Source organism: Camelina sativa, chromosome 4 (genome assembly GCF_000633955.1).
Source record: "Camelina sativa cultivar DH55 chromosome 4, Cs, whole genome shotgun sequence".
Lineage (NCBI taxonomy): Eukaryota > Viridiplantae > Streptophyta > Magnoliopsida > Brassicales > Brassicaceae > Camelina > Camelina sativa.
The window spans coordinates 8,654,926-8,672,371 of record NC_025688.1 but is presented as its reverse complement, the minus strand read 5'-3'; the positions used below and the strand labels follow the sequence as shown (position 1 = coordinate 8,672,371).

At 35.7% G+C, this 17,446-nt stretch overlaps 2 protein-coding genes across 2 annotated transcripts; both read right to left on the bottom strand.

Annotated features, from left to right (window-relative positions):
* On the bottom strand, positions 10,779-11,946 carry LOC104780115. Its single transcript, XM_010504581.2, has 2 exons — positions 11,544-11,946; positions 10,779-11,434 (listed from the first exon to the last, which is right to left on the bottom strand). The coding sequence occupies exons 1-2, from the start codon at positions 11,886-11,888 to the stop codon at positions 10,949-10,951; spliced, it is 831 nt and encodes a 276-aa protein (XP_010502883.1). The 5' UTR covers positions 11,889-11,946; the 3' UTR covers positions 10,779-10,948.
* LOC104780114 (mucin-21-like) lies at positions 16,413-17,446 on the bottom strand. The gene is made up of 2 exons (XM_019244077.1): positions 16,751-17,446; positions 16,413-16,667 (listed from the first exon to the last, which is right to left on the bottom strand). Exons 1-2 carry the CDS (start codon positions 17,444-17,446, stop codon positions 16,413-16,415), a joined length of 951 nt encoding a protein of 316 aa, XP_019099622.1.

Genomic DNA, 17,446 nt, shown 5'->3' with positions numbered 1-17,446 from the left:
AATGGTACTATTCTGGTGCATGGGCAGATCTGTGTGCCCAAGGATGAGGAGTTGAGGCAGAAGATTCTGAGGGAGGCTCATGCTAGCATGTTCTCTATTCATCCAGGTGCGACTAAGACGTACCAAGATCTCAAGAGGTACTATCACTAGGTCGGGATGAAGAAGGACGTGGCTAGTTGGGTTGCGAGGTGCGATGTGTGTCAGCTAGTGAAGGCTGAGCATCAGGTACCAGGTGGTTTGCTGAAGAGTCTTCCCATTCCAGAGTGGAAGTGGGATATGATTACTATGGACTTCGTGGTGGGTTTGCTAGTGTCCAGGACGTTTGATGCTATTTGGGTTATTGTGGACCGGTTGACTAAGTCCGCACATTTTCTGGCCATTAAGAAGACTGATGGAGCAGCGGTCTTGGCGAAGAAGTATGTGAAGGAGATAGTCAGGTTGCATGGGGTGCCAGCGAACATTGTGTCTGATAAGGATTCCAAGTTCACTTCGGTGCTCTTGAAGGCATTTCAGACAGAGATGGACACTAAGGTGCATATGAGTACAGCTTATCATCCCCAGACAGATGGATAGTTAGAGAGGACGATCTAGACGTTGGAGGATTTGTTGAGGATGTGTGTGCTGGATTGGGGTGACCATTGGGCAGATCATTTGAGCTTGGTAGAGTTTGGTTATAACAACAGTTATCAGGCGAGTATCGGGATGGCACCTTATGAGGCTTTGTATGGGAGGCCGTGTCGTACACCGTTATGCAGGACTCAGGTGGGGGAGAGGAGCATGTACGGGGCAGATTTTTTTTAGGAGACTTCGGAGAAGATCCGGGTTCTCAAGATGAACATGAAGGAAGCTCAGGATCGGCAGAGGAGTTATGCCGATAGGAGGAGGCGAGATCTTGAGTTTCAGGTTGGAGATAGAGTGTACCAAAAGATGGCCATGTTGCAGGGTCCGATCAGGTCATTGACTGAGACTAAGTTGAGTCCGAGGTATATGGGTCCGTTCAGAGTGATTGAGCGAGTTGGACCGGTGGCATATAGACTGGAGTTACCTGAGGTTATGCGTGCTTTCCATAAGGTTTTCCATGTGTCTATGTTGCGGAAGTGTCTCCGCGAGGATGATCAGTTGTTGGCTAAGATTCCTGAGGATCTTCGGCCAAACATGACTTTGGAGGCGAGACCAGTGAGGGTTCTCGGGTGGAGGATCAAGGAACTTCGGAAAAAGAAGATTTCTTTGATGAGAGTCCTTTGGGACTGTGATGGTGTTGAGGAGCGGACTTGGGAGCCTGAGGCGAGGATGAAGGCAAGGTTGAAGAAGTGGTATGAAAAGCAAGCCGCGACTTGAGCTTGCCTAACCTGGTTCCATCTGTAATCCGTGGTTGGAGCGGGAATGGAGTATTCCAGCCCATCTCTCTTGTTTACTTGGTCGCTTGGGGTGGTTGGTTGTGCGACTAAGTAACAAGATGAGGTGGTGTTTGGGGTACAAAGTTTCCGCGAGGCAGTGTGTTGGAGGAAAGTTTCCTGTTTGGAAGTTTTATAAGTGGAAAGTTTCCAGAAGTGGAAAGTGCTAAAAATGGAAAGTTTTATGTGAGTTTGAATTTGTCCATTTTTAGTGGCGGAGAGCCTTGGAGAGGGCTTGTGTGGCCTTAGTGGCAGACTTTTGAGTCATTTCGCCATGTGTGGCGGTCTTTTGAGTCATTGCGCCATGTGTGGCGGTCTTTTGAGTTATTGTGTGGCCTTTGTGGCGGGCTGTTTAGCCATTGTGTGGCCTTTGTGGCGGGCTGTTTAGCCATTGTGTGACCTTTGTGGCGGGCTGTTTAGCCATTGTGTGGCCTTTGTGGCGGACTGTTTAGCCAGAGTGTGGCCTTTGTGGCGGGCTGTTTAGCCAGAGTGCCAGTTGAGGCGGTCCTTTGGGACAGATGGTCTTTGTGACGGTCCTTCGGGACGAGTGGCCTTGGTGGCAGTCCTTTTTAGGACATTTGTTTGGCCTTGGTGGCGGTCCTGTTTAGGACATTTGTTTGGCCTTTGTGGCGGCCCGTTGGGCAGTGAGATTCCTTGTGTGGTCATGAGGTATTCCAGTCAGGGGATATGTGGTTGGTAGGACATCGTGTTGTTTTACGCTAGCCACGGGAAGGAAACATGGATAGGGATAGAACTCAGACGTGTTCAGAGTTGTTTGCTCGCGACTCTTGGGGGACTTAGGTCCTCCTAGTACCGTCATATTCTAAGACTTTGTGGCTTGGGAGTATGGCTGGTATATCGACTTCCGATGACGATCCGGGGGCGCGCTGTAGGGTGGCAACTTGAGAGACAAGTATTGGGCTCCCTTATATACATTATGTTATGCGGGCTTAGGCCCGATGAGGAGCCAATATTATGGCATGCAGACTTCGGTCTGATGAGGAGCCAATAAAAAAAATCAAGGTTTAGGCCTGTGAGTATAAAGGAGAGTCCAAAAGTCGAGAGCAAATAATGCCTAGAGCGTGAGTCTATCGCCTAGAGGTGACCTTTCGTAGATCGGTCGGGGGAGTGCAGGCCGTGGAGACAGTTGCACGGTAGTCCTTGACTGAGGATTGTTCGAGATTCGAGGACAAATCTATATTGGTGGGGGAGAATTGTAACATCCGTGTATCAAAACTCTGCGTTTTGGGGATCGGTGTCGATGGACACCACTTATTTCTGGTTCGACCAGATTGAGTTTTGGATCGTTTTGGTTCGGTTTGGTTTAAGGAAAACCATTGAACCAAGGTTTAAAAGGCTAGAAAACGACCTAGGGTCGTGTTTTTGTTGTTTTACGCCGCTTGAGAGAGAGGGAAGAGGAGAAAATAGTTTCTAAAGGTTCTTGAGGAAGTTTGTGAGATTTCAACGCTTTGTGGGTGAGATCTTGCTCTAGGAGTGAGGATTCAAGGCTAGGAACGTGTTAAAAGGTTGCTGGGAGTGTAGGATTTGTTGCTGTTGGTCTAGATCTTCCTGCAAAGAGGTGAGTACATGACCATGGCTAATCTAAGCCCTTGATTTCCTTGTTCTTGCTTGTTTGTTGTTGTTTTGTGTGTTTTCTTGCTGGGGATTGGATTATACAGGTTCCTAATGATGTTTTTGGCATGGGTTTTGAGCATTGGATGGTTTGGAGGAGATTGGGAAGCGAGATTCGACTCTCGACTTCGTGCGGTTCGCAGTTGCAGGTGGAGTGTCGATCGACACCACTTGGTGTTGGTCGACACCAGCAAATGGGCATCGATCGACACTGTGGGGTAGTGTCGGTCGACACCAATGCCAGTGTCGGTCGACATTAGGTTGGTGTCGGTCGACACCTCCCTTCCAGTGAGACGATGTTCGTTTTCCTGGTTTGTGTGTTTTGTTCGTTGATTGTTTGGAACATTGGAATCACTGTTGCTTGTGTGTATAGCCCAAATATTAATTTATCGATAAATTAAAATCTCTATAAATTAATAAAATTTCATGGTCCCGACCTTATTAATTTATAGAAGTTTTACTGTATTTGGGGTTATGTAGTGTATAGTTTTGTATATTTGTGTTTATTTATATATTTGGGGTTATAGCTATCCCTTGAAGATGTCCATAATCCAAGAAAAATGAAAATTATCTGTCTATGGCAAGAAAAAGGAAAATTAAAAAAACAAATTACCAAAAAAAAATATAATCCCGTGTTGTAGCACGGGGTATCCCCTAGTTCCTTTTTATATCTTAAATCAAACATGTTGGTCTTTTGACCGATGCCTATTAGCTTTAATTCCCTTCTCCCTTTTGGCTTGTAGTCAATTTCTCCTTTATTTTTTGCTTTCTCATTGAGCGTATAAAAGCATTCCAAAGGAAAGTTCCTGTTTTTCATCTTAGAACGTAGTCGTGATATGTCTTCCGCACTTCGCCACTACAAGAAAACATGGAATCGCTGATTACAAAAACAGTCAATATACAGTCGCAAACTACTTAGTAACGACTGATTGGCGACTGACATGCGTAGTCGGTAAACAGTGCGTCGCTAAAATAACCAGTCGCTAAACAGTTGACACCGAGCTACTAATTGGCGACTGATAATTGTGGTCGTTCTTCCCTCGCGGAACAGGTGCTAAATTTAGCGACTGAATTGCAAAGGTTTAGCGATCGATCTGGTTACTAATTTGCGACTGTTTTGGTTACTGTTTTGTGTACGTTTCGGTGACTGTTTTACGAATGTTTAATTATCATGTTTTTAAAAAAAATCTGGTAAAAATAAATTATTTGATTTTGTAATACTAAAACTGATTATGAATACTATAACTAAAGCATAACAAACATGAAATTAAACAACGACATAAGTTTAATTTTACATCCAACATAAGTTCCAGAAAACATCCAAACAATCATTAGAAAAGTTTTTATGCGTTTCAGAGCAAAGAGGTACAGGAAGTGGAATCGGTTGGCATAGAAACAACAGGAGTTTCAGAGCAAAGATGTACAGCTGCTGTCATCTCTAACCTTCTTCCCTTGGACTAACACCCCAATATGTATTCCACCACCGAGTAAAGCAGTAACAGCCTCTTTCACAAGTCCTCTGAAACCAAAAGTATTAAGTATCATGACTAATGTTATTTCATAACATTGATCATTTCACATAGCAGAACCGAAACATCTAAAGAGACAGACAGGAAAAGACAAGTTAATCATGCACCTTCAGTAAGCCTACAGTTGCTGTCTCTCGAACTTCAATAACAAGCTCCAGAATCCTAATGGACTTGATGCTGAACTTTACTGCAAACAATGATATAACATGAGACCCACCACTACAAGAAATATGAGTTTTGTTAGCACTAGAAAAACACAAGAGTTATTGAATAGCTCAAGTCATGTTGAATAGTCCATAACAGAAAAACAAAAGAGTTATTGAAAAATAAAGATTCAACCCTTTATAATACCAAAACATTAAAAGCCAAGTGAATATACCTTGTAAGCACCAACATAAAACTCATTTTCGAGCATGTCCTGCAAGTGTTCATCGAGAACATAGAAAAACTTCTTGAACCGAGATAGCCACTTGCACTTCTTACAACAATTTATCTTCATTCCTGCAAACATCGGAGGTTAAAACATGAATCAAAGGTTCTTTACTTTTTCAATCTCCAGAACATTTGTTCATTTATGTGTAAAGACGAAGAACTAACCAGTCCTTGACAATTTTTCTTCTTCCTCATGATCCAACTCAGTAAAGAACGCCTGCAAGATATCAACGGTATTGGATATATGGACTAACCTGCTCTCGACTACACCTGCATACCAAGAAGTAAAATTCTTCTGTTATAGTTCTCCAATTTCAAGCAGATTTTACTAATTCTGAAATAGAAATTAGGGAGCGACACAACAATGATGATTCTCTTGCTTCCCTTCTTTGCAGACCAACGCTCAAGTCTTAATTCAAAACTTGAGATTCTAGCCCAGGGCCGGTCGGACAATTTTAGATGCCCTATGCCAAAAAAATTTAAATATCATTTTTACTATGGGAAAAATGCCAATAAAAACCCAAACTTATTTTTATTTGGACGTTTAATACCCAATTGTTTTGTATTGGAATAAAAATACGCCAAATAATAAAAACGTGTCAATTAAAACCTAAATCAATAAGTTTTATTGTTTTCATACCCACGATATTTCAACAAATTCAAAATTTGAATTTTACCCCAGTTATCTGATTACTTATTAATTCTTAATATAAAAAATCTTGGTTTTCTGTTAACCATGTCAAACCAGGAATTAATTCTGGTTATCTCTAGTTCGGATTTTATATACAATAATTTTTATATAATTACAAAAATAGTAATATAAAAAATTATTTTCAAAAATTAGATTTTAAATCCACAAACCTAAATATGTTCCTTTTGCTTGCTCCCTTTTTTCATTTTTCTTTGTTTTTTATGTTCATTTAAAATTTTATATGAAAATAAATATTATATTACCTAATCACTCATTATTGTTTTAAAACTCTTCCAATATGAATTTTTTTACTAGAGTTATAAATTTGTTTTTTTATATAAAAATTTACTTCAAAACTCATTAACAACAAGTTTAGTTGACATTAATCTAATAATCATTTCACCAACAATTAAAAAGATGAGATAGATTGTGTGGAAAAACAAAGATGAGATAATATTTTTCATAAACCTAATAAAACTTCATCTCTAAATTGGATATATCTACACAAATAATATATTGTTTTCTTATATTGAACTTGAACTTATAAATACTTTTTTTTATTTATAAAAAAAACTAATAAAAAACTAAATATAGAACGAAAGAAAAATAAATCTACATATAAGGCTTAAAAATTTTGGGCTAAAATATGCCCCAAAAAAATTTGATGCCCTAACCCTTGGCTTCACTTGATTGCCCTATGGGCCGGGCCTGTAATCTGGCCAAACCAAACAAATCTGGCAGCGTAGAGAGAAGCATAAGAAACAATAGGTGAATAAAGACAGAGTCATCTAGCCAACTACAAATAAAACTTTTGGAAAACTTCATTAGCTTTAAAAAAGACATCTAGCAAGAAACACTTTGAGCTCAGCCGAGAACCAAACCTAAACTTAGAGACATCTTGAGATAGTTGAACATGAAATATGTAAAGTGAAGCTAGAAGAAAGTTTGAAACTTTAACCTGAACTCTTTGCAATTTTAGAAAGAATCACAAGCCCATCTCTGTTAGTAACCCAAAACTGAAATCGTGTGAGATAAAAGGAGACATCAACGGCAATAGAAACTGCAGCATTATAGCTTGAAGGCGTAGTAGAGAGAAAGCGACGAGGGGAATGATGAGGAATAGGGTTTTGGATCTGGGTCTGGAGGAAGTAGTACGATTGAGAGCAATTTAGAGATACAAGGAGGGACTATGGCGTTTCTCGATTGAGTTGGCGATGTGAGGGATTAGGGTTTTGAGGAATAAACGAAAGAAGAAGAGAAACGATTGAGAAGAGATTTGAGGGATTAGGGTTTTCTCGGGGAAGAAAAGAAACAATTTGGGTTTGAGCAGTTTTGTTACGGCCCAAATTTGGTTGAGAGCCCAAATTAAATAAAACAGTCGCTAAAGATTACCTGTTTAGTCGCAATGTTTGGCGACTGTCAAATTGGTCTCCAAACTAGTCGCAAATTGGCGACTACACTGCGACATTATGCATCAGTCTCGACTTAGCATCTATTAGGCGACTGTTTTATTTTAGTAGCCATTGAGTAGCAAAACAATAGCAATTCAGTCGCTAAATTTAGCGACTATGTTTTAGGTCGCAACTTGCAGTCGGCAATTTCATGTTTTCTTGTAGTGCGCTTAGCAGACTAAATTATCTAGAAGCACTAAATCTATGTCATCAGAGGGTTCTGCTCAATGATCGAATTGCTTTCTTTTGGTTCACACAAATATATCATCAAGCAACAATGATGTTTTCCCACTAACACTACCACCACAACTCAACTATCTATTTTATCACAAAAATCCAATCCGGGTAATCTAAAACGAAGAAAAAGTCAACACTAATTAACCCGAAACTAAGAACTGCATGGAAGCATCTCAGATTGATCATACATGTGATTTATGCATGCAACACGAAAGGGAGTCACAACTATTTTTAAAGATTAATTAAATTATGTATTAATATTACATCAAGATTTGATAATAGTTGTAACATCCACGAACCGGAATCCCGGTTTGGGATGTGCATCGATCGATGCAGATGGAGCATCGGTCGATGCTGGCTCAATTTCGTGCGTTCTGACTTAAGTTGAATGCTGCGTTTTGGGCAAAAGGGAAAGGAAAACCCTTAAGTCATTCCTTTTGTCTCATTATACGACTTTAGCCGTTTTTGAGAGAAAAGAGAATAGAGAAAGTGTTCTTGAGCGTTCTTGAGTTTTCTGGGAGATTTGAAGCTCTTCCTGTAGAGATCTGTAGCTGGGATCGTTGTAGGAGCTTGCTAGGAGTGTTCTATTGCTTGTTTGAGGTTCAGATTCTTCTGCGGCAAAGGTAAGTGCATGAACATGGCTTATCTAAGCTGGAGATTACTCTGATCTGTTTGTTTCTGTGTTGTTAGGCTTGCTAGTATGTTATTTGAGGCATTAGGAAGCTTTCTTGTGGCTTGGGATCGATTCTTGTGGTTGCAAAAACGAAGATCCGACGAGAAGCTTCGGGGAAAACAATGCTCGGCATGAGCATCGGTCGATGCACTATGTGCGTTGGTCGATGCTAGTGCGAGGACGGCGCGGTTGACCTAGGAGCATCGGTCGATTCCATGTGGAGGCACCGGTCGATACAAATAGGGTTTCCGCGTAATGTCGAGCATTTGTCGATCGATGCAAGTGAAAGCATCGGTCGATGCAAGTTAACCTGGTATCGATCGATGCATGTCTGGTATCAGTCGATGCTGGTCCTTGTTGGTGTCGGTCGATGCAGAGCCTGTTTTGTTTGTTGATTATTTTTTGATGGTTAGAGTATCTCTATTGCTTGTGTGTATAGCCCAGTAGATGGGAGGATTGCCTTACTGAGTGTTTATAAAATACTCATGCATTGCAATTTGTGTTTGTGATGCAGGTAAAGGCAAAGTGTGATCGTGGAACTCGATTGGTTGTTGTCTGGTATTGATAGGTTGCTAGAGTTGAGTCATTAGAAACATTGCTAGGTTGCCGGTTTTATGTTCTTTGATGTTTGGTATTTGGATATTGTTTATGATATAATATTAGTTATTATTATTGGTTTAATGTTTGGATATTGGTATCTGTTTTCCACTAGTTGTAGTTCAATTATTATTATTATTATTTTATTATTATTTATTATTTATTATTTATTATTTAAAAAAAAACGGGTGAGGTCGTTTCAATAGGAATAATTGAAGATCATTTAGTGTTTTTGAGGATTTTATTTTATTTTATTTTGTGACCTTATAAAAAAATTGTGAAAGAAAAATGTATACATACTAGGTACGGACCCGCACGTACGTGCGTGATTGATTTCAAAAACTATGTTTACTATAAGATTTGTAATATATTATGTACAAATAGAGTTACATTTATAAATATAATTATTTATTAAATTATTTACCGTTCAAACTTATATTAGTTTGGTTTAATCTAGTTTGTGAATTTTGAAATAATAAAGGTTTCAGCATAAAATTAAGATTCACAAAACAACATACCTGAATCTAATGTTTACCAAATTAATGATTAATCAGAATTGTATAAAATTTGTAAATTATGAAACGGATAAAAACCATCAAAAATATTAAAATTATCGAAACGAAAGACCTAAATTCTTAAGCAGGTCAAACCCGTCCCGGTAGCCATACTCCTTAAGGGATATAATATTTTTTTATCTATAAAAACCCGTCCCTCAAAATCTTTAAGAAATAATATTAAAAAATATATAAGATTTTATATTTTTTAACATGTTAATTTTGAAATTAAAGAATCTTTAATATATGTTAGTCTTATATATCAGAAATTTCTATATGGAAAACTGAAAAATTAGGTTTTGCATAATTTTAAATATTTTATAGTTTAAAATAAATTTAAGATGCCGTCAAATTTTTTTTTAAAGATTTTCCAATATCTATTATTCAAAATTAATTTCTAGTTTTTTTGGTCAAAAAATCTAAACAATAAGAAATAATATTATTTATATTTTTGAAAATATGATCTAAATATATTTTTTATATCTCATGTTATAATTTTTCTTATATTATAATACATAGGTTTTGAAAATAATTTTGAAAACATGTAGGGGATAATATTTATTAATATTTGAATAATATTTACCAATTTTAGAATTTATAGAAAAAAATATTGTGTATATAAATAAATTGAATAACAATGTCAGTTTTATTTAATATTATAGAATATTAAAGGCAAGTAATATTAAGCGATGACACATCAGCTTTTCTTCAAGAATACTTCTCTTTTAGTATATAGGGGATTCTTTCCAATATCATTTGAGGCCACAAATTACCGAAGCAGTGGTTAAGATGACATTTCTATATGTATTATTTCATCAGTTAAAGAAGATAAAAATACTATCAACTACTTAAATTATATATTAAATATTTCATTCTAATTCTTGTTAATGTTAATTATTAGTTCAAATAATTTGATAATAACAAATTTTCAGAAATAGATATTTAAATTAATTTTGTAACATATGTGGATTCCCAATTTAAACTAATAAAATATACAATTAAAAAGGTCTGATTTTTTTACTATTTTAAAATATTTATTGTAATGAATTTATAATCACTATTAATAACAAATCATTCAGCAGTTAATAAAATACCTAAAAATTGTATATTAAAACAAATATTTACATTCAAAGGCATATCGAGTGATAAATAACAAGTTTGGAGTTAAAGTTGATAACATCATTATTTTACCCATATTAGCTATAATTTTTATATGCATTTAGGACTATTTGATGAGATTTCAGGTATAAAAGGTCATTTATCAAGTATTTCAGGTTTAAAGAAGGTTTTATAGGTTTTATAGGTTTAGAGCGATGACACATCAGCTTTTCTTCAAGAATACTTCTCTTTTAATATATAGGGGATTCTTTCCAATATCATTTGAGGCCACAAATTACCGAAGCATATCCTATGGCATTTGGTTTAATATGTTTCTCAAACTTAACTCATGGAAATGCAGAGAGAGAGATTATACATATATATATCACTATCTAACAATCAACCCAAACCACATTTGATCAGATCAACAAATCAAAAAGAGATTACTGGTTATTTGTTGAATGCATTGGGCAACTATATATCGAAAATATTAGTTAAAAAAAAACTAATTTTATTATCAAAAACAGGCTTTATATATATAGTGAGCCAAACATTCTACAGCTCGCTGCTTAAATTATGCTTAGCAGGGCCGTCTTCTTATTTAAATAATATTATTAATACTTTTAATATATATATATTATTTGCTAGGTCGGCCTTTCTTCAGCTAGAGCCAGCAGAGGTTACGTCTTGTTGGGCTGTTGTGGTTTGTTGAGACTGGGAGGATGCCTTCCCTCCGTGCTGAATGTTCACAGCAGCTTTAAAGGAGCTTCCACCACCATTAGAACACTTACTTGTGGTGCAACTAGTAGTTGGACTTCCAACAGCTGTGGTACCAGTGCCAGTGGCCGTATTGCCTCCAGAAGGGGTACCAGTACCAGTAGTGGAAGAGGTCTCGGTATTAGTAGTGGACTCTCCAGTTGCGGTCGCACTCGCGTCAATATCAAGTCCTAAAGATGAAATATCAATTTTTTTTCCGCTCTGTGCTGCAGCACTGACAACGAATTGACCAATCGTTTGTGCCCATTTCGCCATAGACAAGATCAACTCTTTCCTTTCTCCAAGCGACATTGTTGAACTGCTCTCTTGCTGGTGGCCCAATGTCTTACCCATTGACATTAATGTTTCCATAACCTTGCTGGAATCAGCCTGGTTACCAAATTAAAACAAACATTATTGAACTATACAGTTTTTTTTTGTTGGAATAAATTTAACATTTTATTCTTAAAAACGAAACAATATTATAGGAAGTTTATACCGATGCTCCGCTTTTGCCACTCAATGCAGAAATAGATGAGTAGAGGCCCTGGGCTTTTCCTTTCAGCTCAGAGTCATAGTTTGCCGACCCGGACGCCGAGTTTATGAAGTTCATGTAAGACTTTAGGTTTCCAAAGAAGCTCGTGTATTGTGGCTTCAATGGACACATAGATTGCAGAAGGGCCACAAACCTCAACATACCTTTGCAAGCGAATGGCCGAAAGTCTCTGTTCCTTCTGGGAAGTTTCCTCAAGTAATGCCTCAATAAGAAGGTCCCTTGCACTTCGTATACCTCACTTAATGCTACTAGTAACAATAGACCTAATGCTAGTGAAATTCTTGCCATTTTTTAGGTTTTTTCTTTTATCTTTTTTTTTTTTTAATGTTTATTTATTTATTTATTTTTTTTTGTTATGGGATGATTTAAGTTCCTTGGAGGATCGGTTTATAAAGATGCTTCAATGGTCTAAATTTAGGTTAGATATCAGAGAAAATTGTGGATCGAGTTAAGGTCGCAAGAGATTAGCAAAATTTCTAGGTTTTATTGTGAATGCTCTCCGAGTTTTAATCCTTGTCATTATTATTTTGGAAAGGATACTTTTTCGTGTATGGACTACTGTACTAGGTTACCCACCCTTTGTGTGCGGACGTGCGGTAATGTTTTAATAATACAAGTTAAGTTATAGGGGCGCCGGGCGTATGTAGAGAGGAAAAGGGTTGGGTACGTACGTGTATACTAATTTTAAAATTTTTTCAAAGTATTTATTTGCTAGGCTAATTGGTAATCGATAGATGTTGAAAATGAAAAGTTGGATTCTCCCATTTCTTATGTTTACATGTCCGTGGCTTTCATATTTTTTTTTTCATTTTTTAGGAAAACGATTTTAAATCAGTAAAGTAAATCATAAAATTTAATATATGAATAAAAATAATATGTTGTGAATTAGTAAATTAGAATTTTAGTTTAAACTTACTAGATCTAAATTTTTTGTGATAGATAACTAATATGGTTTAAAACATTTATGAAAATCAATAGAAAAAGTCATGTAATTTCAGAAATTTAACAAATTTCATTTTTTAAATTACATTACTACTAAAAGTTTTCCATATACTAATACTGTGGTTTCCGCAACATAACAACAACGTAATGAATTGCTATGTAATTATATGTCATATATAAATTTTCAGTCCAGTTTTATTTAGTAATGAAACTATAAAATTATAAATATCATTTTAAGATTGTTCCCAAAATCAAAGTATATACATATAGTACCCGTATAATTTAGTTACGAAATAAATTTGAAACAGTGGTTAAGTTGACATTTCTATATGTATTATTTCATCAGTTAAAGAAGATAAAAATACTATCAACTACTTAAATTATATATTAAATATTTCATTCTAATTCTTGTTAATGTTAATTATTAGTTCAAATAATTTGATAATAACAAATTTTCAGAAATAGATATTTAAATTAATTTTGTAACATATGTGGATTCCCAATTTAAACTAATAAAATATACAATTAAAAAGGTCTGATTTTTTTACTATTTTAAAATATTTATGGTAATGAATTTATAATCACTATTAATAACAAATAATTCAGCAGTTAATAAAATACCTAAAAATTGTATATTAAAACAAATATTTACATTCACAGGCATATCGAGTGATAAATGACAAGTTTGGAGTTAAAGTTGATAACATCATTATTTTACCCATATTAGCTATAATTTTTATATGCATGTAGGACTAGTTTGATGAGATTTCAGGTATAAAAGGTCATTTATCAAGTATTTCAGGTTTAAAGAAGGTTTTATAGGTTTTATAGCAAAAATGACCAAAAGACAAAGAAAATACGTTTCAGGACAGATTCAGAGCTTTACAGTACATACCACTTTTGAAGACCTTCCAGAACTCACATTTTGACGAGCTTGGTGTCTATGGAAAGCTGAAAGAGTCATCTTTCTCCTCGAAGTGGAATCAAGTCAATCCATTAAGCCATCCGGAGATATGCCCGATTTACCGAGACGTGTTATAAACCGACGTAAGGAGAACCAACCAGCCGATGGGCTTTTATTGAATGCTTGAACAGCAACCATCACGACGGCCCAGTCCAAGCCTCTTCCGCGGTCCAGAAGCCTTTTTCATCGCCTCTTGTCCTGCACTCAAGAAAAAGATGTTCCTACCCTTACAAAACCCTAATCCTAGACAAAACCCTATAAATACTCTTCAAGACCTAGGGTTTCCGGTGTGACTTCAAGTGCTCTTCAATATGGCCTCCAAAAACGCCGCTGCCGTGCAGCCCTAGCCAGGACTAGAGAAGCTCTCTCTTCCTCGCCATTCCACTGAAGCTTGAAGATCCACCATCTCTCTTTCTATTCTTTCTAGTTCTTTCACACTTTCTTGCTTTTGGGATCAAATTACTTTTGTGACAACTAGAGAAGTTTCCTTTGAATCTCTTTTTGTTTATTGATTCGTTTTGATGCTATTCTTTATAATATCAATGTCGTTTCTTTGCATCATGAGCGAGTAGTTTTATTTGTTTGGTTTTATGGGGTGATTCAAGGGAAATTCATAGTTCGCTTCAATTATATTGTTATATCTCATTTTTGGTTTTATATTAGAGCAATCCCATTGCACAACCCATGAGTATGTCTTTTATTTTTGGTTGTGTTTTATTTGCAGGTTGTGTTTTATTTCTGGTTCTGTTTTATTTGCAGGTTGTGTTTAATTTTTGGTTCTGTTTTATTTGCAGGTTGTGTTTAATTTTTGGTTGTGTTTTATTTGCAGGTTGTGTTTTATTTTTGGTTGTGTTTTATTTGCAGGTTGTGTTTAATTTTTGGTTATGTTTTATTTGCAGGTTTTGTGGTATATTTCTATCATTCTATGTTTTTTTCTTTTTTTATTGTATTCAGTTTTAAGTTTGTGGTTTTTTTAGGATTGTAATATATGTTTTAAAGTTTTTTTTAATGTAATATATATTTTTTTTTAAAATGTATTCTACTACTAGTTTTATTTTCCTAATATTGCATAACTTATATAACCTACATTTAAAAACATTATAAAATATACTTTAAACACTTTTTTAATATAAAAAACTAGACACCCAAAGATGACTAATGGGAGGACAAAATTTAAAAGTAAGGATGTGAAGAAATTTGTATTATCTTTAGTATTATTTAAAGATAGAGACACTCAAATGAGTATGTGCATTGGGTTTGCATGTGCTTGGATTGATCACCAAGTGCTGATCTAGAGAACGGGAGCGTTAACCGAGTTATCCTACTTCTCCGAACTAGTGTTATACCGAAACCTCGCGTCGTAACCTGCGTAAGTTGAGTTGCGGAGTTTAGTGAATGTATCAAACTTGTTTTACTAGCTGGTTGACATGGGTCGTTGCCTGCAAAAGTTGAGTAACGGAGTATGAAGACTTTAGACTTTCATTCTATGACAATAGCATGTTAGTTCATTAGTGTTTCGTAGTTGAGAACCTAGACCAAAATTAGTAGTTACTTGTTAGATCTTGACACTTAATATTGCTTAAAAACATGAAAACCCTAAGATGACTCCCAACACGCCCAACGCCTTAGTCTTATAGTTTTAAACCGCTTTTCTTTACCTGCAATAGATATTAGGAAAACCAAAACCCCAATTAATCTCTTATTTAGTCTTAGCCATAGTTCTTTCTGTTTTAATTCAATTTGTGTTAGCTATTACTCTCTGTGGGATCGATCTTAAAATACTACATTGATTAACTGTGCACTTTCAGTCGTCGTGTGGTCTTTTCAGGTAAAAGATTTGAAGTGAAATTCCACACACATCAAAAGTCTTATACGTACTTCTCAAATAATATTATATATATACTATATATATAATTTATGTAAGAAATCATGTTAATATATATATATATATATATATATATATATATATTTTTATAACAAAATCATGTAATTTATTTAGTACTGACTTTTTTTTTGTTATTAATAGTGATTATAAGCTCTCTAAGTTTTTTTTTTTTTTGGCAAACTATAAGCTCTCTAAGTTCAATACAATAATTATGCATCCAATCGGAGTTTCTGAATTTTTAAATTCATTAATAGAAATGTATGAGTTATATGAAAATTCGTTTTTCTTTGATCTATTTAAAAAAAAATACTAGTAAGAAAAGATTCTAAAAATGACATGTAAATACTAAATAGTGAAGAGACAGAAAAGTAAACTTACCCAGAGAAAAAAAAATATATATAGAACATGTAAAAACGAGAGATAAAAGATCAAAAGTGAAGAAAAGAAAAAGAATTTCGAATCCAAAGCACTCAAAGAAGTGGGTTTCAACAATTAATAAATTCACTCAATTGTCAATATTTGCGTAAAATGTTACTATTGATTTTTTTATTGTTAAGATAATTTTTTTTAGGAATTTTAAGAAATCATCACCGAAGTTTTTTAAATTGTTGTATCCACCACCGCAGTTGTTGTGCTAAGAAACATGTTATGACTTATGCCATAATCACATGAACGATACGAAAACTTGTTTTTGTGTCATCTTTGAAGTGTATAAGAGAAACTAATACATAAAAAGAAACTTGTTCACATATTGAAGGAGACGAAAGATAAATTCAAAATCCCTTTTATAGGTATATCACTCACTTTTGTATGTTACCCATACAACGCGGTTACAGTCTATCTTTGTTTTGTTTTTTTACAGAGTTAGTATTTGCATACATCGGTTTATACCGATCTTAGTTTTATTTACAGAAAAAAAATATATATAAATGATCTAGCTACTTATTATAATATTTGGCATTACTGGTTTTGTCTTTCTTGGTGATCTTTTGGCATATTAATGCAACTTTTGCCTTTGAACTCAATTGTTCTCGACCATCCTTGCACTGCCTTGCTGCTGAGTTGCAGAAGAAGATAAGGATGAAGACGAACTTGAAGAAGCAGCAGTCTCCACAAATTGGGTGGTGACTTTTTCCCACTTTGTGATTGTTTGCTTGAGCTCTGACTGTTGTGTCGATGACGCTGTCTTGCCACTCACTATTTTACTGTTGATATCTTGTATTTGTTTGAGACACTTCATCATTTCATCTTTGCTGGTTTCCATGTTGCTCTTCATCTATCATACCACAAATATATAATTTTATGACTTAATATTCAATCTTAATCAACAGGAATGACCATAAATTAAAGTTTACGCACCTTTGCTGATTTGACATTCTTTGAACCCACTAAAGCCATGGCTTCAGATAGTTTACCGGTGGCTGCTGCTGTGGCAGAGACATAGTCCTTTGATGTTTTGGAAGCAATGCTTGAGGAAGCTTGCATGGAAGCCTTCAGTTTCTCGAAGAAAACCTTGAGTTCCGTCTTTGCGGAATACTTCTTCTCGAGTTGCGTTATGAATGACATTACTTCTTTGGAAGTCTCACTTTCAACTTGTTTCACTGATATGGTGGATGAGCTCTTAAATGAACTTTGGCTCGATGATTTGGATCGCTTTTCGCTTGTTGTCTTTGTTGCTGAATTAGCCGAGAAACTACTTTTGCCGCTGATGCTTCCTTTAGCATTTGCGTCTTCTGTAGCACTTTCACTTCCTTTAGAAGGTTTGGCCTTGGGGGTTTCACTCGGACTACCTGAATTTTTACCTGTAGTGTCTTTGTTAGCTCCACCAGAACTTGCACCGCTCGATTCTTTTGTCTTGGATTCAGCAGAACTTGCACCACTGCTTGATTCTTTTGTCTTGGTAGAAACACTTCCAGCTTTAGTTGATGAGGCTGAACTACTTTCGGTGTTTCCAACAATAGAACTGTCGTTAACATCGACATCAAGGCCATAAGATCCAATATCGATGGACTTTCCTTTCTTCTCGGAGGCCGACTTCACGAATGTAGCGAGCAT